Raw genomic sequence first — 21,065 nt, forward strand, 5'->3', positions numbered from 1 at the left:
TGTTCCCAGGCTTGGTGCAAGAAACGGGCATTTTACTTCAGCAAAATTTGAAAGAAAGACTTCAAAGAAGTGTTTTCTTTGATGGAATGCAAAGAAGTCCTGTGTCCTTGAAGAGGATTGTTGGCGTTCTGCAATAGTTTCCAAAATTGGAGGCTATGATGTGTAGCGTGTTTGTCTCTTTGTATGAGTTTCTTTTAATTGGCACATAACAAATGTAAAATTAGAAAGTGATAACAGCATAAAAGAAGACAACATGAAAAAAAATCCTAGCAGACTTGAACTACGTTACTTTGCTGGAAGTTTGAGTTATGCCTCATGGGTCCTTGCTGCACTTCATGTTTTAAAAATTATTGCGACCTGTAATTGTTCCACAGAACTTCTTTTTAGTGGAGCAAAGAATAAGACATCACTGCAGTTTGAGCAGCCATTAAAACTTGTATTCAGTCTTTATACTGACTTTATGTAGCTGGGTGGTACAGGTAACGGTCAGTATATCCCAGTTTAGTTTATTTAATAAAAATGTCTTTCTTTTTCTTTTTTTCAGTTGATCTTAAGAAAGGCTCATGTCCAAGTGCTGCAAAATCAAATCTTCCCAAGCCCTGCCAGTCTGGACTTCGTCCTCCAGGTTATTCACGGTTGCCAGCAGCTAAGCTGGCCGCATTTGGTTTTGTCAGGAGCTCAAGCGTATCCTCTGTCTCCAGCAACCAGTCAAACGACAGTGCTCAGAGTGATCAAAGCAGGACAACCAACCGTAAGTCCAAAAAGTGTCCTTCTTTCTGGAGGGATATTAAATAGATGTATTCCAGGATTGTCCAGACTGGAGTTGTGTCTAATTTAGGACTAATGTAATCTGTGCAGCACTCACCAATCTCCTCTGCACCACTGAGTTGTAGGTTTGGTATCTTGATTTCCCAGTGTAATTTTTTAAAATATTATTAATAATCGATGAATAGGTGCTGAATGTACATTGCATATAGAAGGGCCTGATTTCCCTGCTGCAGAGAAAATGACATTAAAAGTGAACCTGAGGCATTTTTGTATGTTGTTTTTACTTAGAATATCCCTTCTTGCAAGCTGAAGTCAGTAAATAATCACACTAAACTGTGTTTGGCAAGTACATTACAGCCATGCAGAACAGTTTAGGACAAAGATTATCTAAAATGAGCAACATAGTTTTTCTCACCTGCTTTTCTTCTGCCTCTTAATATGCAGTGTAATAAACTTAGTTTAGAAAATTAATCAAATAATGCCAGTGATATGAAAGGGATCAGAACTGACATCGTAGCTGTTGTCGCATCGACCAGACTTGGAAGGATCCTGTGGCTGAAATGTCATTTCAAATCCTGTTTTCTGTAAAGACTGTTAATTTTATTAAGTACAAAATAATACCCACTGGATTGTGCAGCCCTTGGGAAGTGCATGCATGCCCTGGGCTCAGAATGGAAAGGGGGATTGAGGGATTTTCGTGCCCGTTTTTCTTTGAAGACCTGATTGAGCCTGCACTGTGTCAATATCAAAGCAAGTGGTATCAGCCCAGGAGGGGTGCACATGGGGGGGAGCAGGTGATAGGAAGCACCAGAGGAGACAAGATGCTGCAGGCTCCTAAATCTTTCAGTGTTTGTATTAAATTGAAATGAATTAAAATAAATAAAATGAAAACAGTTAAAAACTCTAAGGATTTTCTCTTTCCCCTTTTATATGGGGTAATGGAAATGCCAAAGACTAATGTGTCTAGGGACTTCTAACTTTTCCAATGCCCCCATAAACACGCTTGTATCTTGTTTTACTGTTGGACTGATCGCTCATTTCTGTTTATTTCCTACTAAACTTTACTTTGAGGGTAGTCAACCTCTTTTGCTTTGTGCTTTTACCCTACATTTATGCCTTTGGAAAGTTTTTCCTTTTATCTGGTGTTGTAAACTTTTTGTCTTTGGTTACGTAAAGTCTTTGTTAAGGACAGAATTACCTGATTTCTGATGAGATCTAAGCTACATCTCTGCAAGAAATGTTGTTGTCTAGCAATTTCAGGTGTGAATCTGAAAAAAAGAACATCAGTGCTGTAGGTACAGCACTATCCTTGAACACAGTGGATGCATACAGGTTCATACAATTGAGAATTCTCTAAAAGGAAAATACTCCAAACTGTGGAATTTGAATAAATTGATTTCCATTCAAAAAACTGTGGAAGAACTATTAGTAATCTGAGACCTAGAAAGTTACATCCGACTCTTTATTCATCTTAAAAGAAGTTGATTTCATTTATATATTGTGGTGTATTTTTATGTTATATTTGTACATTAAGCCCATAAAAACTGAAACCATATTCCAGTCACCGGAAGGATGTAGAAGTATTTGGCGCTTACATTTTGTTCCAGCTCACTTGGTTGAAGATGGTAACCCTCTTGAATGTTGGGATTAGGATGTTGTGACCAACTTGTGCATGTTGCAGGAATATTTCTGATGGGTATGAAAATGACCCAGGGGAAGTGTTCTGCTTGTACAAATTCATGTAGAGATGAGCTCAGCCTGTCACCTGATGAAAAATAGGACCTATAACTTCTGCTCTTGCTGACAAGTTAAGATAGCTCATCTAAGCAGTTTTCTAGTTTCCCTCCACCTCCATGGGAGACCAAGAGAATGAGCACCTCCTGAAGGTCATCTCTCTGACGTGGTTCTGGTGACACGCACAGCTCTCCAGCCCAGAAGTTTTTTATTTGTCTTTAATTCCACCCTGGACTGGGGTGAGAGAAGGAGAAGGTGTGGTGCCAAGTGGGTGAGGGCACACCCTGTGTTTAGGGTGTCAGCCCTCAGGTAAGTCATCACACGAGAAGACACCTAACATCCCCTTCTTTCTTTGGATTAAAGGCAGCACAACTCCCGCTCATCACTCCAGATAGGGCAGATAGGTAGGAAAAAAAAATTATTTCCTTACTGTTGAATTATTAACTTTCATAGAAATGTTATCAGTGTGAAACTGTATCATCTTTTTCTATTTATAGTCTATGTGCCAGCAAGAGTTAAATTAGTTGCCCAACACCCAGGGAGCATAAATTGGTTGCTTTCCATTCTACCGCAGCTTATTTAACACAGATCAGCAGTGCACTTCAAGGTGCACAGAAAGTAAGCCCAAGAGTGGATGTAGGGGAGAAATATTGGCTCAGGAATCTTAGCATAACATATTATTTCTTCCCTTCACTGTCTGCTGGAAGAACGATTTTATTTAAATTAAATAAATAGCTGATTCTGTTGTTACTACCTGAGATCATGTCTTTGACAAAATCAGGCTTCCTGAAGGGCAGGGCAAAGTTTTGCTGTTAATTTCCTAGCTCAGTAGGGTAGAAAATGCAAAATGATCTAGCTTTGGAAATCTTCAAACATATATGATAACACAGTTTCCTATTTAAGCAGCATCTCTGCGTGTCGGGGAGACAGAAGTAATTGAAAACATCTTACAGTTGTGCATATGTTATAAATAGAGGGGCTGCTACTGTTGTAAATGGAGGGGCCCACCTCAAGATCTTGTATCATCTGCTGTAAAAAAAATCATGAAGTATTGTAAGTTGCTAAAAAGCAGATGACTATGGCTGGGTGAGAGGAAAACACAGGTTTGTTTTAGGGGCAGAATGTTTTAGGGGAAACAGTGATTCTTGAAGGGGTCCTAGTGAGATCCTGTTCTTGCTTTTTTCTCCCCTGCCAGATGTATTATGGTGCTAGCTCTTCCCAAACCCCTGATGGTTACATTTCTTTTCAGAAATCCCAACTAGTGTCTCATTTTGGCATACTAATACTGATTAAATACTGTCTAGAGAGTAAAACCCCACTTGTTTAGAGTAAGGAGACATGATGTTTGTGTTGCAGGGAAGTTTGTTAATGGAGCTGCGATGTGGCAGCTTTGTTCTTCACCAGATTTCTCCCCTTCCCGTGACCTCTCTGAAAGCAGTAAGCCTGGATGTGCACGGAGCCTGTGCTACGCTCCTCGGCTGACTTTCTGGCAATAGCTCACATATTCTGATTGACTCAATTAAACGGTTTTGCAGCGGTGGGACTGTGCTCTTTTCCCATGGCAGGGACAGGGCAAGCTGTGCAGCACTTGCCTGCTTGTCCTTTGGTCTTTCCTCGAGTCCCATCCCTGGAGTGTGGGTATAAGCCAGGCTGCTGTTTGACGATAACACGCCAACTGCGACAGCCGTGCCATCAGCTGCTAATCAGGATCAATTGTAACGGGGCTCTGCTCCTATGGGGTCCTGCCCAATTGTGTGCTGAGGACAGCTCTGGCATCCAAACCGCTCAGTATCTCGCCAGCTTCTGTGGCAGGGAACTGACCTGCAAGACAGGGTCAGTAGTCTCTTCTGGCCATTTAAAATCCACTTTTTGGTGCTTATGTGTAACTTGTGGTTTGCATGCAGGGGAGCCAGGGTCCATGAAGCTGTTTCACGATGACGGTGGCATGTGAGGCAGCTTCTCACCTTGCCGAAGGAGGTGGGATGCAATGACAGAAGCCAAAGACCACTCCATTTTGAAGCTGGGTCCTAGGATGGATCGGGGAGCTCACCACGGCTCACCACTGGCTGTCCTGCCGCGTTCAAATGAAATGGTTAAAGCGGTTCAGGGTGAGCTCTTTGTTTGATATGGCGAACAAGGGCAGTTGTGTTTGAATAAAACAACTCGGAGAAGCGGAGGCAGTGTGAGCTCGCTCTACCAATGTAGAGGGTCCATCCTTTGTTGCTCCTAACGTTCCTCTTGCCTCAGTGTGGAGCGTGCCATTCTCCCTCTCGCTTTCACACCTCTCATTCCATGGCTTCCCACATCAGAGCAGCTCTATACTACAGTGCAGCAAGGCCCACGTGAGGTCTTCTGCTGGGGCAAAGCCACATGGCCTGACACCTCTGGGACAGCTGGGAAACCCCAGGCTGAGGCTCAGCTCCAGGTCCTGCTATCAGCCCTCCCCAGGTTTGTTCTGTGCCACAGACAGATTTTTCCAGTAACATTTTTGTTCAAGATTACCTGACAAGTTCAAGTTTACCCTCAGCTCTGGCCTACTACTTTTGAGGTTTAAAAATGCATAATATTCTAATGCATTATTTTTTATTTAGACAGAGGGGGTTTGTATGTTAAAAAACTTGTCGAGTTTGTTTACACTCTAAATTGGCTAGAATTGAAAAATTCAGATACTTCAATCTAAGAGAAGCAAGAGTGTTCTCTGCTAAATATGAGAAAAAGTGGATGACTAGCAAAGTCATGTTAAGGTTGAAACCAGTATAATTTGGAGTGGAGTGAAACAATTGTGTAAACATAAAGAAAAAACTCCTAAAAAGCTAACTTACTTATAACAAAATACCTAACTTATTTTCCCTTGGAATTTTAAATACACTATATTGAAGCTTCTTCTGTGTCTAAGAGGTGCACATCGTACACCAAAGGCCCACAGCTGTGGGATGTGGTTCCCAATACTATCCTGTGATTCTGCAGTGCAGTAACACGATTCTCAGGCTGTGGTTTCTCTTTTGCTAGTTTAAGGGGCATAGAGTTCTCTCATTGCTTGTATCTGTATTTCAAGTGATTGGCTGAATATCCTGCTCACAAAATTAGTTTTCTGTACTTCATCAGAATAGACTGTAATGTGCTGTAAGCACCACATGGGAAACACTTCATTAAGCGCTGTGAAACAGTTTGATGTGTGGAGCATTGGAAGAAAGACGAATTGTTTAGAATGAGTTGAGATATGATAACTGCTGTGAGTTTAGGAAATGGAAGAATGTAGGTATAATAATAGGAAATACTTCATAGTCATAAGGTCTACTAGTCTGTTAAATAACCTTCCAACTCAAGTGATGAAATCCCTGTTGCTTAAGATTCTTAAAATAGAATAATAGCATGGTGTTAGAGGCAATTCTTCTCCAGCAAGGTGCTAGACTAAAAGACATAATGCTATTCAATATCTACCCACAGCTCTGAGTGCTGAAGCAATTTCTTTTCAGACCGAGCAAGAAAATGGTGATGAATATTTCAAAACTTGCATTAGTATCTCATGACAGCTATTGTTTTGTTTAAAATTATAGAAATATGAAACTCTGTGTTTTGTGTAAACTTCCACTATCCCTTCTTCAACGTATAGATTTCATGCTGGTTTTTGACCTTGCGTTGCTTGGCCTTTCTAAATGTTGAATTTTCATTCTAATAAGCAAAAATTTCAAAGTGTCAGATTCAGGTGGGCAGAGAAATGGGGAAATTAAAATGAGCACAGAAGCCTTGAATAGATGGCTAATTGCCTCCAAAAAAGGTAGAACATTCAAAACTGTGACGTGGTGGACGGATAGACCAATTGTTCTTAAAAACATATGTGAATACAAAGATTTTCCTATATGAAAATACATTCCAATCATATTTCTAGGACTCATTTTCTGTTCATTTTTCTACATGACAAATTCTTTTTTTTTTTCTTCTGATCTTGTTCTGATATTAATATTTTGATGGAAGAATCACGTTGTGCCATCACTTCACTCTGAATAGGACTAAAATAGAACAGTATTGAATTAGGATTTTCAGCTTTGTGGGGCAAAGCATCTGGAAAAGTGCAGTATGTCAGCCAGGAAGAGCAAGGGCTGAAAAGTCATTTTAGCTGCCTTCCAGACTTTCAGCATTTACTTTTCATACTCTAGTTGTTACAGCTGGGGAAAAAAACCCTTCAAAGAATGACTTGGAGGTGTAGACACAGCGGTTTCTCTTTGTTTGCAGAGACTGAAACAACAGTGAAGAAGTATAAGTTGTTCATTAATTTCAGTGGGTTTTAGATACAGTGTTTGTGAAGATATTATAAATGTGATAATATTTTAATAGCTTAGATAATGTTTTTACTGTCTATACCGTTACATCTTCCCCTGCCTGTCGGAGCACACAGAAGAGGGAAGCAGTACCACCCTGGGAGGGTCTGTACCACTCCCTGCAATGAAAAAGTAGAGGCAGGAAGATCAAGCTGGTTTGGAAATGCAGAACTACTTTTATACGAAGATGCCAACCTGAAACATTTGGAGGGGTTGCGAATTTATTGAACTGAAGTTTGTCAAAACTGAAAAAATCCATGAAACTCTCAATTCTGCAAAGTCCCCTTTTTATGAGCAGAGAACAGTTGAAAGAATTTTGCCAAGCTCTTGTGCCAGCTCAACTTCAACAGAGTGCTTAATCATCGTGTTTGTTATTGTTGTAAAATGCCATATAAAATCTGCATTTTTAGGTGTAAGAAGGCTGGTCTGGGAGATTCTGTGTCTGTGTGCTAAAATTGTCCTGGCTCAGACCTGGAAGCCCCAGTTCCAGTTTTTGGCACTTATTTCTGTCTGGCTTTTTAAAAGTGACTTAAATTATCCACCTCACTTTTCCCGTCCGTAAAATGGGGTGGGAAAGTACAAATGTTTGCGCAGGTATTGGGTAATGGGGCGACAAAGAAGAAATGGATAGTGACAAATCCTCTTTCCTGGCCCAATTCCACACAGGATTATTTGACTGATTATGGGTGCCTATTTTAGTCACTGTGACTCTTAGTGTTTAATCTGCAGAGGGTAAAAAGCAGTTCAAACCACTCGCACACCAGGCTGCCAGACACCAGTTTCACTGGAGAAGGTAGTGCATGGCCCTACAAGTAGGTTTTTCCCATCACAGGCAGGCAAACCATCTCTCTCCTTTGACTCTGTGGGGAGATATTGACTCAGTGATCAGTCTTGTGAATGTAGCTACTGTGGCAGCCTGCTTAGGTACCCCTGTACTGGGCTGTTTCATCAGCCCCTTCTTTGTTTTAAAGATGTCCTGTGGCTGTTTTTGTTCTTCCCTGGTCAATAGGAGATCATGACTACTTTTTTATTGCAGTATAATGGACTTCATTCATTTCATAGCAGGATACAAAGAAATCAGCGAAGCCATTTCTAAAATAACTATTTTTTCATTCTTTAAATCTCATTTTCTAAAGCATCTAGTCTTCCCGGAGCCTGAAGGAAATCCCCTCCGATAGGGATGCGAGGGGGACAGAAGGCTGGTCCCCTCTGCAGCCTGGGTTAGAAGAGAGCTGCTGGTGCAGTGCGACTTTCAAAGTCTGGGGAAAAGCTACGGTCAGCCCGGAGCCTGTAACGGGGACCAGCACAGCACACGTCTTTCTGGGGACACACAGCACTTGGAACAGTAGCACTTAAAATGTCCTTTTGAAAACATGAAGGCAAGCAGCAGCTGGAACATATCTGTCACATCCAAATTAAAACCCCTCTGAAGACCAGAAAACTCGCTATAAATTGTCTCCTTTTCATATTCTAATCTTCCTATTCTATCTGATGAGGGGAGAAGTACTCGTTTAGAAGTAGACCCTGTGGGCATTCATTGGAATGGATTAATCTCTTAATTTAGCCTGAAGAAAAATTAAGAAATAAGGCTTTGAAGAAGTGAGAGCTCTTCCATTTCCCTTTTTTTTTTTTTCTTTTTAAAAATTTTTTCTTTCTCTGCCCCCCCCCGGACTAATCTGCCTTCTAATGGAATCGTAGTTAAAATCTTCACAGTCTCCCACTAATGAAGTAGGACCTTGCAGGACTTTTGAGAAACTTTCCTCTTCAGCCTGTCCCTCTCATGCATTATCATTACAGTATATAAATCAATATTTAGAAAGGGTTAATTCTGGACGTCTAACTGTGGGGCTTGTCACTGGAGACAGCTCTCACCTGGGTATTTAGTTGACTTCATCCACCGTTTTTGTGCTCTCTGAAATTCAAGCTTGTGGAAATCTAGATGCATTCAAATCCGTAAAGGTCTGTCTCCAGAAAGCACTGCATACTGCTTCTGGTTCACTTCTGCATTTTGCATCATTCGTGAGATCGGAGCTGGTGAGCACAGTGAGGGACTCCAGCTTTAAAATCCATGAGTCAAACAGGTACCCAGTTCAACCAATAACTGTCAGTGACAAAAATCATTACAAACTCTATGAATGGGCGTTTTTCCCCAAGATAGCTTTTTCCCCCAAACATAAGCATTAATTTAAAGATACAAGATGTTTGATATGGTAGTTATGAACCAATTTTGAGTCACAGTGAGACAAATACCTATGTCACAGTTTTGAATTGTGGAAATCTTGAAAGTGTTTTTGAAATTATATTTTCCCTTGTGTAATTTCTGCCTAGGGTCAATGAGGCTGTTACCTTGTTTTCCTAAACAAGAGGCAAATAACCTTGAGGTTCAGTGTTTCTTTGATCTCTTTCAAGAAGGACCAAATTAAAAAAGTGAGTCTGAGATGATCTCACTGCAATCATATTATTAATAGCTGTTGTCAAAGGTGAAATATTATGAATTTGTTATGCACACAATTCAATCCACTGTGTGCCTTACTAGCAATAAACAGGACCAAAGTTATAAGTACTGTAAATATTACCGGCAAATCGCATTTAGACCAAAAGGTTTCAGAAAACAGAGCTGGCCTCTTTACAGTACCTGAAAAATCAATTAACAAAATGTTATGCCCTTGCAAAATGAAGTGTGGATAATGAGCACAAATAAATGGAGATTTGAAAAAAACCTGTGTACTTGTCCCTTTTGGGGAGGGAGAGTGACTGATTAGTTTAGGAGAACCATGGTGGATTAGTGCAGGTATGTATTAACAGTGGAGCAAAGGAAGACAAACTTCAAAGAAGTTTCTAATCTTTGATCCCATTATGAATTCTGCAGAAGACTTGTGAATTCTAATTTAGTAGCAAGAGAAGTGTTACAGCCAGAAGAGTATGGCGCTATTTATAGAGGGAAAACTTTTCCCATCTAGGCGTTGGGCTGGAATCTCACCCATGACATTTTTTCCATCACACTAATCTAGTCCAAACAGGTTAAAATTGAGGTCATTTATGTAAGTCTTCCAGGTACTCTTGAGAATATCTGCAATAAAAAGAAGAAACAACATCTTTTGCAGCTTTCAGTCTGTGAGTTGTGATCCAAGAACTTAAGAATTGCGGCTTAAACATCCTTTCCTTCCGACTTGCTGCTTGACAGTCTCTAGAGGCCTGGGCAAGATTACATGAGGCTGTAAACAGCTCAAAATGTTGTGGTTCTTTTGTCTTGTGACAGGTGCGAGACCACAGGCTTTCAATGTGGGATTTCCAACGTTAATTCAAATGCTAGAAGAAAGCTGACTGAGCTCTGAAATGGGTAAAACTAGCACTGGGAGAAAAAAGGCGAACTGAGATCCTCCAACCAAGAATGCTAAGCTGAATAAAATGGAAACAATTACACAGTATTTTCCTCCCGGGTGGGAGTTATCACAAACTGTAGGCTATTGACACACTAGACATCAGCAATACCACCACCAGCAGCTAGCAAATGTTCAACCCCTTGGACATGAGCCTGAGAAATAGTAGCATGCCTCCCATGTGGCAGCTTTAAGGGTACACCTGCGGTGTTGGTGTGGTTGGAGGAGAAAGCTGCTGCTGTTCAGGTTGAACTGTGACTAGCAAACAAGCCCTGACTCTCTGTTCCTTGCAGCAAGGAGTCAATTAAGCTGGGCTACACAGTGTAAATCTTTAATTTATGCTGTTCCCAGCTTTGTGGGCTGCTGATATGGTTTCATGCACATTGCTATACCCATAGAAGGCTACACAGTCAGAAATACTTATGCAGAGATGGGAGCATTTAGGATGAGAGAATAAAGTGCTCTGATTCACGATGTGAACTGGACCTTGCCAGAATAGCCGGCAGCATTCCCATACGAACCTCAATATCTGATTGTGTGTTGGTGAGGTCTGTCTTAGAATGGGGCACATCTCTTGCTGTGTGCTGATTCACCAAGCGGTCATAAGGTTACTGTGTTATTTTAGCACACACTGTTTGAATTGGGCTATTAGGTGCTCCATCATGTGTGTTTTTATGTAAAAAGGTAGACGTTGCTGTCCAGGACGCAATGGAGAGGATGCCTACGCTGACTGCTGGTGGACTGATGCCAGCAGCAACCACCAGCACCACTAACTCTGCACAGTGGACCTTAGTGACACAAAACGAGCCCAGATCAGTTAGTTCCTACATGTCACGAACCTTTCTCCAGCTGAACATGATGTCGGTCTACTCTTTTTATTTTCTTTTTTAAAGCAGCCTTCTCAAAGAAGACAAATTCCATGATATTCCTTGATTAAACTACCACAAAGAAAGAAAAGAGCTTCTAATTGGCAAAGAAGAATTGGGAGACACCCTTCTGCCTCACCACTAAAATTAGAGAAGGAATACAGTAAACGAAGGAATGAGTTGTTTCCTGTCACTGCTTTGCATCTCAAAAATAGTGTACATTTCAGGTGCCGTGATAGCTTAATATTTATATTAAGTCAGTGGTTAACTTCCTTTCTATCGCACATTACAGTTATACTGTCTTCCTGCCAGCCATTCCTGTAAAGGTATGTACAGCGTCCAGAGAAAACTAAGCAAAACTGAATGAGGAATGATATGTTCTGAATAAAATGGCGTGTCTTGATCAAAACATCTTATGACCAAACCTGGGAAACCCTTGTATTCTCTTCTCCTGCTGCTCCACTGTATGGTTTAGGGTGGGCCAGAGCTCAGTCTATGCCCTGAAGCACGTGGTATGACTTTCTTGGGTTAGATGAAAGAATTAAAAATGCATCACTTTTAACCAGTATTTTTCTCCTAAAAAAAGAATATATAATTTATTTGGCACTTTTTATAAACTCTTCTGCTCAGTTCTTACTGCACAGCATGAGATGATCTAGGAATTAATATTACTTTTGTAATCTGAGGAAAGGGGATTTCCCAGTGAACATTATTACAATACTTTTATTTAAACCGAAGGCCTATTTTTAGATGCTTGGATGTGTCCTGGGATAAAACGTTCCTTCTCTATCATGTTCTAATGTTGACTAAATGTATTATGTACTGCATCTAGGTATCTAAGGAATTTTAATTGTCTCAGAGGTACACAATAGCTTTTTAGAATTAGGATATTTATCACTTGTCACAGCTTGTAAATTTAGATACAGAACAGGCCTGTACACTGTCAAGCTGTGTGGGAAAGTAAGAAGAATAAGAGGTAGCGTCATGGTTTCTGTATGCCTTCCAAACACATTAATAGTTAGTATGTTCTAAAAATGTCTAAGATGTAGTTTAAAAAAGCTTAAACCTGAAAGTAAGATGCATAAAAATGTAAAGGAAAAAAGCCAATGCGAAGAAACTCTCTCTTATGCACACAAGTCAGTCCCACTCCTTTGGCAAAGTGATAGTTGCTCTAAGAAATGTGCTGAATTATGCATGGCTTACCAACAACCCGGCACTGGCGCTCAGTTGTGATGGTGGGAAGTTTTTGGGAATGTGTGCACTCCTGAACTCCTGTTGTGCGAATCAAAAGTATCTGCAGATAAAAAATTCAGATTAATTGAACAAAGCCTCCGAGCAGCTCGCTAAGTGATATAAGCTTGCTATCAGTCACAGTCGGAAGATTAAACTATGGACCGTCAGGCTGAACAGTTTGCAGCTAGGATTAATTTGGTATTCCCCACTTTAGGGCATGCCAGCTATCGTCTTAAAAAAACTAGTAAAACTAGTCTAAAACATCAAAGATTGGTACATTTTAAAACAGACTGGCTTTTTCATGGAGACCACAGTTTTATAACCGTGTCATTTTTGTTTTTTTTTTTAAATTGGTTTGGATAGATGGCAAACCTTTCCCTAAGTGGTGTCTCCCCAGCTGCCGTAAGCTGGTTTCTGCCCGTAGCCGGGGGCTGTGGGAAGTGCTCCTCTACCGCTGTCTGGGCAGAGCTGAAGCAAAGCAGCAGGGTCATGCCCAGCCTTGGTGAGGGTGAGGACAAAACATCGCAGGTCCTTGGCCCATGGGAGGACAATTTTCTCTAGCAGCTTGATGTGACAGAAGCCATGCGATAATGGAGGGTGAACGCCTCTCATTTGTACTTACACACTTCTGATCTGGGCAATAGAGATTTAATCACTATTGATGGAAGTGCTGGTTTCCTAACTACTATTATTGTTTCCACATGAGAAATATTTCTGTATCAGAAGAATGATTAGGCACTAGCTTCACTTCTTAATGCTTCTCATATCCTGATACCTGTCTGCACAGAGCCTCTCCTTCATCCGCTTTTTCTCTGTGATCATCAACAGTGATCCTCTGATCTCTGCAGTCATCCATTTATGGCTTCTCCCCTTTCCATATGGTCATATATTTGGAGTAATCATGCTGCTAAAATATGCTATGTTCCTTATTTTAACAGTTTCAAAAACGTGGTCGTTCAATTAGTGTTTCATTCCAAAATGCCTATGCACTATCTGTGTTTTGCTGGTTTGTCTCATGCCTTTAGACAAGGCACTCCCTGTCTTATTGGTGCTGTCTATTACTTGCATGGCAGCATGCATGCTCCTGGTGATGCATGTCATTTGGAAGACTGGCACTAAATAAGAATTGTGATGATATTTGCCTCCAGTATACCAGGCACAAAGCTTCACCCTGCTCATTTGCAGTTTGTAATTAACTAATGAAATGTATATGCAATTAGCTTTGATAGTGCTTCCGGGAAACTACTGCATGCTTGCTTGAAACTTTACCTAATTGTAAAGGTATTTTAGAGGGAAGTTTTTGGGGAAAGTAAGCTCCACTGGAGTTTTTAAATGTTTTCCGACGGGTAGATTGTAAAAATGTCAGGGCTTTCTCCATACTCAGCCTCCTGAACTTTTTGCAGCTTCTGTCTCCATTGCAAGGTCCTCCCACTGCTTCACATAATGCCCTGGTTCACCTTGGAGCTAGGCTAGGTGCACTGGCATCTCACACTAGCAGCTAGAGCTGAACGAACCGATTGTGGTGGATAACTTGCTCAATCAAATTAGCCCCGCGGTCTCCGAGCGTGCATAAACTCTGCCCCTGGCTAACAAGCTGCTGATGCCACCGATGTGCTTCCTCTGCCTGTGACTGTGGGGGGTGAAGAGCCGTGCTCACCTGTGTCGGGGTTTAACCTCAGCCAGCAGCTAAGCACCACCCAGCCGCTCACTCACTCCCCGCTCCCCCAGTGGGATGGGGGAGAGAATTGGAAGGGTAAAAGAGAAAACTCGTGGTTTGATATAAGAACAGTTTAATAATTGAAGTAAAATACAATAGAGGAGGAGGAGGAGGAGTAATAATAATAATAATAATAATAATAATAATAATATACAAATCAAGTGATACACTATACAATTGCTCACCACCCACCAACCAATGCCCAGCCTGTCACCAAGCAGTGATCGCTGCTGCCTGGCCAACTCCCCCCAGTTTATATACTGGGCATGACGGCATATGGTATGGAATAGCCCTGGGGCCAGTCTGGGTCAGCCCCTCTGGCTGTGCCCCCTCCCAGCTTCTGGTGCACCTGGCAGAGCATGGGAAGCTGAAAAGTCCTTGACCAGTGTGAGCACTACTCAGCAACAACTAAAACATCAGCGTGTTATCAACATTATTCTCATCCTAAATCCAAAACACAGCACTGTACCCGCTATTAGGAAGAAAATTAAGTCTATCCTAGCTGAAATCAGGACAGCTGGCTCCTGATACCTTCTGACGTTTCATCTTGCGCAGCTGCAGCACTCTGAAGTTGCGAGCAGGAGCGCAGCTGTGAGCTGAACACTCTCAGCTTTCTTGATCCCCGTCCTTGGCTTGGTATTGGACCTGATAATATTAATGCAAATGTGCCTCGAGAGTGAGAGCTGAGATGTAGAAGCATAGTGCAGTAAAATAAACTCCTGAAAGCTAGGCTGGTACAGCACTTAGTGTGTTTTATGTCCCATGGTATGTAGTGTATATTCCTGCATATCAAGTGATATGTTATTTACAGCATTTTGGTTACACTTAGAATAAATTTATTTAAATTCAACTTCTCTTTAGCATTAGTTTACGGACCTGGAGATAAATAAGCCACAGTTGACATTGGACTTTTGTTGCTCAGCAATCTAAATTCTGCTTAGCAGATTTCAAATTATTCAAGTCTGGCAAAATTTTAGTAAAGATATGGTAACAAATCACCTTATATAAATTACTGTTCATCTGGTAAGGGCTGGGAGGCTTTAGGTTTTACACTTTCCTTCTATCTTTGTAGTGATTCAAAGGAAATGGATAAAAGGGTATAAAAAGTTTCAGACCAATCCACAGGTGCTGAGAGATGGGAAGGGATGGCTTAGCTGGAGGTGACCCTGCATCAGGAGCCCTAAGCTGTTGATGAGCCATGATGATTCGCAGCACAGAGTTTCAAGGCAAACTCTCCAAGATCTCAAGAGTGGTGCACAGGAATTAAACAGTAGAAGTACAGGGAATAATTAAGGTCTTAAGGATTGCTTGCACTCATATTAACATGAATAATTTCTTTAATTGACTTCATGGGCACTACTCAGTGCCATATACCTTAGAAGGAGAGGTCTCCAGCAGACTGTGCTGCAGCACCAGCTGGGAATCCATATCATTCAGGGGACTTGGGAACAAGGTGTTTCCACTGTGATTGCAAGTGGGAACTCCAGCAATAGCAAATAATAAACCACCTACATTTGCAAATATCTCACTTTTGTTAAAAAAAAAACAAAACAACAAACCCACAACAGATTAGTAGCCACTTGAAGGCTAACTTTTTTTCCACCATAAAGAACACTGGTTATCTGAAGTATGGAGAGCTTCTCCACATGATGTTGTTAGTGTCAGCTCCACTGATTCTATAGAAGTTGCCCTGCACTTTATTGCTGGCTGAAGTGATAGAATGTGGTGATGGATTTCATCCTTGCTGTGTCGCATGATATGGCTACACACAGAAACCTTTATCTTCAGTGGACAGACCTGTTCAGTCAATTTATTGGCTCTAAGTGCAGGTTAATATACGGATACATCTAAAGAAGTTTCTGTTGAAAGGTGTTGGTGAATATTGTGTACATCAATTGGTTTTCTTTCAGAAAGCTGTTGGGTGGCAGGCAAGTGTTGCTATCACTGCCTTGTGGAAAGCAGAAGTGAGGAATGTGTGAACGTGCCACATTGCTCACATGAGCCATCTCGGAGCATATTGGAAGAACGTTTATGGGAGATATTTGGAGACCACGTGCCTCCAGCCCTCTGGACCTGCTCTGTTCCAGGATGGTCGGTCTGAGAGACCTGGAGATGAGCTGCCTGGGAGCACAAAAGGGAAAATGACCACCAGCTATGGGAGCGATGCACTGGAAGAGACCGTTTCCCAAAACTGTGTTGGAGGGAGCATGATAATGCTTCAGGACTGTGTTTGAAGTGTTTTGACACAGATGTCACATTTAGCCACTTGTGCTCATCTCCAGTAGAACAAAGCTCTGCTTCCCTGGGGAAAGTTTTAGGAACATCGGTGCCTTTACGTGATGCAACCATGTCCCCTCCAGACTTCCTGAGCTGAGGGAGAACTTGCATGGAAGCGCCTCAGCAGTGAAGTACATATAGTCCTTCATCTCTGTAAAGTTGGCTTTGGCATTTGTCATATCAAAGTATTCAAATTTATGAAGCAGTTTCTTGGAGTTCAGTTAATCCCATGAGTGACTTTTTTACAAAACCAGCAGCCGAGCTACCTCCCTGTTATCACTGGGTAGGGAAAAGAGAGAACTGTGTCATGTGAACCGCAGGGAAATTAGAACAAGCTAATCAAAGAATAATGAAGAGGGAAGTTAGACATTAAAGGCACTTTCATATGGACCACAAAATGTGGAACTAGAAACGTGGTCCTAATGTGTATTATATTCTGGTGCACAAGTAAAAGTCTATGTAGCCAGAATGCAACCAGAGAGGACCATATTTGTTTGATCACAGATCCTTTTTCAATTAAGAAATTGTAATGAATATACGTAAGACATTTCACAAAGCTTTCTTTTCTTTTTCTTTCTTTTTTCTTGTATTTATGTGCTGGCTGCTCTTGGTATGGCTTTAACCCATCTGAACTCCTACAGGCTCTGGTCTCTCGCAAGTTGAAGGCATGACACTTTAAAATGTGTTTTATCCTCTTCCCTGTCACCTTCAAAACTTTCCATAAATGGAGGTGAGTATCCAAGTTCTCTTTAGGCTGTACTCAGAGTAAATTTGTTTGTGCCTTTTAGTGATGGATTCGTGAAGAAAACCAGAGCATTTTAGAAAAAGAAGAGCTGGCTTGTTCTGCTTGCTCCAGCCAAGCTCACTTTACCAATCCAATAAAGTAAAAATACAAGTAGCTCTAAAATGAGGTTGTAGGCGAAGTTGCCCAGCATGAGCTGCAATTGCAGCAAATATATTTCTCCTTAATTATTGTGCAGTAGTGAGTACATTAAAATGTTCAGCCTTCTTCTTAGCTGTATGCTGTTTGCTGAAACACAGTCAGCTCAGCTCAGCTACACTGAGTAAACACATACTTATCTATCTGGTTTAAAAATATACTAATCATTATTCAGCTGATCTGTACATCATAGCTTTGCAATTGCTCAGACGTGTTTACTTTTTCATTGTTTTTTGTAAGGGTACATTTATTCATTTTCTCCTTGGCTCTATTGGAATAGTTTATCTGTAATTTAAGACTCAGGAACTTTCTTACCAGTGGAAATCAGTGTGCTAATTTAATACCAGCAACTGCTTAACCTATCCAATGCCAGAGGGACCCCAGTGCAAGAAAGGGCATACTAATACAGCTTTATGAACATGCAGCACTCGTACCAGCACACTGCTGATTAAAAAACACAGGAGGCATTTCTTCAAAGGATTCTGAATAAAGCCTTTGGTCCCATTTCCACACATAGATTTTTTTTTTCATTGTCCTAAATACATTTGTTAGACTACTTCATTTTGAACAGTAGCTGAAGCTACATTAGGGAAAGATTTTGCATGTGTTTAATCCATCACTGAAAACAATTGAGAGAGAGATATATATGTTTGACCTGATAAATATCTCAGCATTTAAAATGCTTCTGAATCCTGAGATAGTGCTACTTAATCTCTTAAACATGCACTTATAATGACTTAAGAATCCAGACACTGGAGAGATCTAGTGACCCAGTTGTGCTCTGCACTGCCATGTGCGGGAGTTGATTTGGATTTTATTAATCCAAACGATTTTTGAACCCTGTAAACATACTCAGGACGTTGCAAGTGCTAATGAGCATTGCTTGAGACCTAAGCAAATGGTGTTCTCTGGCCAGAAGCTCTGCGGCGGGTGCATGGCCCCGCGTTGCACACTGCAGCGGTGAGCTCTGCCCGTAAAAGATCTTCTAAATGTATCGTAGTTACTGGGAAATGTGTGTGCTGAAACTTTCGGTGATATCAGATACTGTGACAAAGAAACAGACTGGAGGTTGCCTCAAAGTTTTTAACTCAAACAATAGTTTATTTAAATGTAAATCTTCTCTATACTACAGAAGAAAGCAAATGCTTTTCCTTCTGTCGAGGTACAGTGGTGGTCTTAACATGATTTAAACTGCATTTCAGGGTAGTTGCAGTCTCTGAGTGCTTTATCATGTAACACTAGCTAAGACCCCCTGATATGACCCAGTAATACTCTTACCTATGAATTATTTCTATTCCAGGGAGGGAGGGAGGAAGAAATTATTATATATGAAATTATATAATGCCTAGTAATTATCTCCCCTGAAGCAATGGAGGTGTATTTAGTGGTATGAATGCAACAATCTTAGTCATCATAAAAAACGCTGTATTAAGCTGTTAAAATTATCTGTTACTGGCAAAAATATGTATATATTTATCAGCAGCTGTCAGTATTTTAATGTCTTGCCTCTAAACTAGAGAGAGACTGTCATGTTAAATGTTCCTTCTCTATGTTTCAAATGGTACCTTTGGTAGTTAAAATGAAAGAAAGCAAAAAAAAAAGTCTACCTTACTGTTTGGTTTTACCTATGATAGCCCAGCCACTTGGACTGATTAGTCATCAATTTAATTTCAAGCATTGCTACCAGAGCATTTCTGAGAGGTGCACTGCACAGCAGCACTGCACGCCTGCAGCAGCACTGCAGGGGTTTTTCTCTGTCCCCAAAGCCATTGCTGTTTGCTTAAAAAGCTGTTCCATTATTTACACTGCTACCCAGTTTACTTGTTTCATGGACACTTTGGGACCTGACGTGTCACCCCTGTCCCTGGGTCCTCTTAGCACTGATGCCTTCATTCCAAGCAAGTGTCCCAAGTTGCTGCTGGGGGAGATGAAAGAGGGAACGTCTCCCCAGGAGCAGCCTTGGCAGTATTGTGATACTGGTTGCTTAAACAGTTGAAGGAGCACTGGCTTTACGAGGTGATAGGAATTTTGGGCTTCATTCATCAGCAGATGGAAGATGATCCTTTCTAGAAGCAGCATGACCAGGGACAGCTGCTAATTATCATGTACTGAAGACTTTGTATGGTGAACAAGAATGATTTGTAGAGAAGCAAAATGCTCTTTTCCAGGTCCCCACTGCAGCTGGCCATGCTGGACTAGGTCATGGCACTGCAGGTAGACCTTGGAAAGCCCACCATGGTCTGTGTTTGCCTGGTGCGAGCTGCTGTAGGGTGCAGCTGTAATAAGGGTACACCTGCCACAAATATTGCCCCCAGGTGCTTCCTCCTCTGAAGACACATCCTGTCATCCTCCTCCCATGCCACCGTGGGTATGTCACTTGAGGTTCTCCTCTGACTACAGGCCAGTCCAGCAGTCCTCACCTTCATGTAACACTTGCACCCTCTGGAGCTGAAAGCCTTATCAGAGGGCACTGAGTCACCTTGCTTAGCACAAAAATCATGCATTGTCATTCAGTGTTAAATGTATTTCTTTTGTCAAGAGCAAAGAAATGTTTTTTTGTCTCATGTAAGCAGGCTTTGGCAGTGAATGAGCCCTTTAAGCTAGTTTGCAAATAACTGCACTGTAGGATGGAGAATTCTTATGGAGAAAAAAGTGGAGTGAAACTGTGAGCATAATTGCGTACAGATAAACTATCACTTTTTCCTAGGGTCTAACTCAGAAACCACAGGTAGAGCAGGGTACTCCTGATTAATTGGACCAGCACAATTTGCTCATGGGTTTTTCTTTGCGCAGAGACAGTCGTCTCCTCCATACACCCTCTGTAGTTAGTCATAGTGTGGTCAGAATAAATGCAAGTGCAGGCCCTCCCGTTGCAAGAGACTTGGGCAGCTTGCTCCAGCACAAGGGGCATTAAAAACCTCCATGTTACATCTTGGCTCCCAAACCAGCTGAAATATAAACAGGATCTCCATAGCACCAAGCTCTGTCCTTAAAAGTACCATAAACAAAACATGAACCTATGGTGCCTTGGAGCTCTGCCTGTAAGTGCCAGAGACAGGGTGCTGCTCATGCACTTGATGAAGCGTGGCATTGTCAGAAGCATTAAAATGACTTGTTTATCCCATAAAATGAGGCTGGAAGGATCAGCTCTCGCAGCCACCTGCCCAGGTCTGTCTAAGGATTGTCTGAGTAAGCCTGGTTGGGAAGGGACTTGTTTGGTTAGGGTGGCCTTGACTGAGGGACAGTTTATTCCCATCTGGGAATAAACATACTTTTTTGTTGTGTCACTTGAGATTTTGCAGGGTTTTTTTGGTCAAAAGAAAGATTCCTATCACAAGTGAGATGCACTGTATTGAACACGTAGTGAAGTATAGTGCGTGGGTCGATGTACAAGGAAGATGCTGGGGAGGGGGGATTCAGTTGTGTGACTGTAGGTTTCTGCTGCTGCCTTTGAGAGCCCAGGGGATGCCCCCAGCCTTGCATTGCCCATGCGATGTCTGCAGTGCCATGCAGATGTCTCAGATGCATTAATATGGCACTTGGACGCCTATGATTGCACTGATCAATCTTATCTCATGGATTCAGGAATTCAGATAAGCAGACTCTGGTACTTGCAATGCTCCCTACATGTGAGCTACACATGGTATGTAGCTACATGAGAGCTGGCTCAGTATCGTCAGAGAAGCCTGCAGAGCTACATGCCTCATCCTGAAGGAGATGCTGATTTTAGGTCTCTCAGCCTCCCTCGCCTCCCCGAGTGCTGGCAGTGTGACAGCCTACAGGGCCATGTGCATCTGCCATGGGTCTACACACACCAAACCCAAGGGAGCC

At 41.7% G+C, this 21,065-nt stretch overlaps 1 protein-coding gene across 1 annotated transcript in view; it reads left to right on the top strand.

The window, feature by feature from the left end:
* The window catches only part of MTUS2 (microtubule associated scaffold protein 2), a gene marked incomplete at both ends in the record, with an annotated part of 197,474 nt that overhangs the window by 17,185 nt on the left and 159,224 nt on the right, over window positions 1-21,065 (top strand). Inside the window, one exon of the mRNA XM_082305018.1 lies at window positions 545-751. Coding sequence (XP_082161144.1) covers window positions 545-751 — 207 coding nt within the window. The remainder of the gene's footprint in view (window positions 1-544; window positions 752-21,065) is intronic.

The sequence above is a fragment of the Platalea leucorodia genome, assembly GCF_965183815.1.
Source record: "Platalea leucorodia genome assembly, chromosome: 2".
Taxonomy (NCBI): Eukaryota; Metazoa; Chordata; class Aves; order Pelecaniformes; family Threskiornithidae; genus Platalea; species Platalea leucorodia.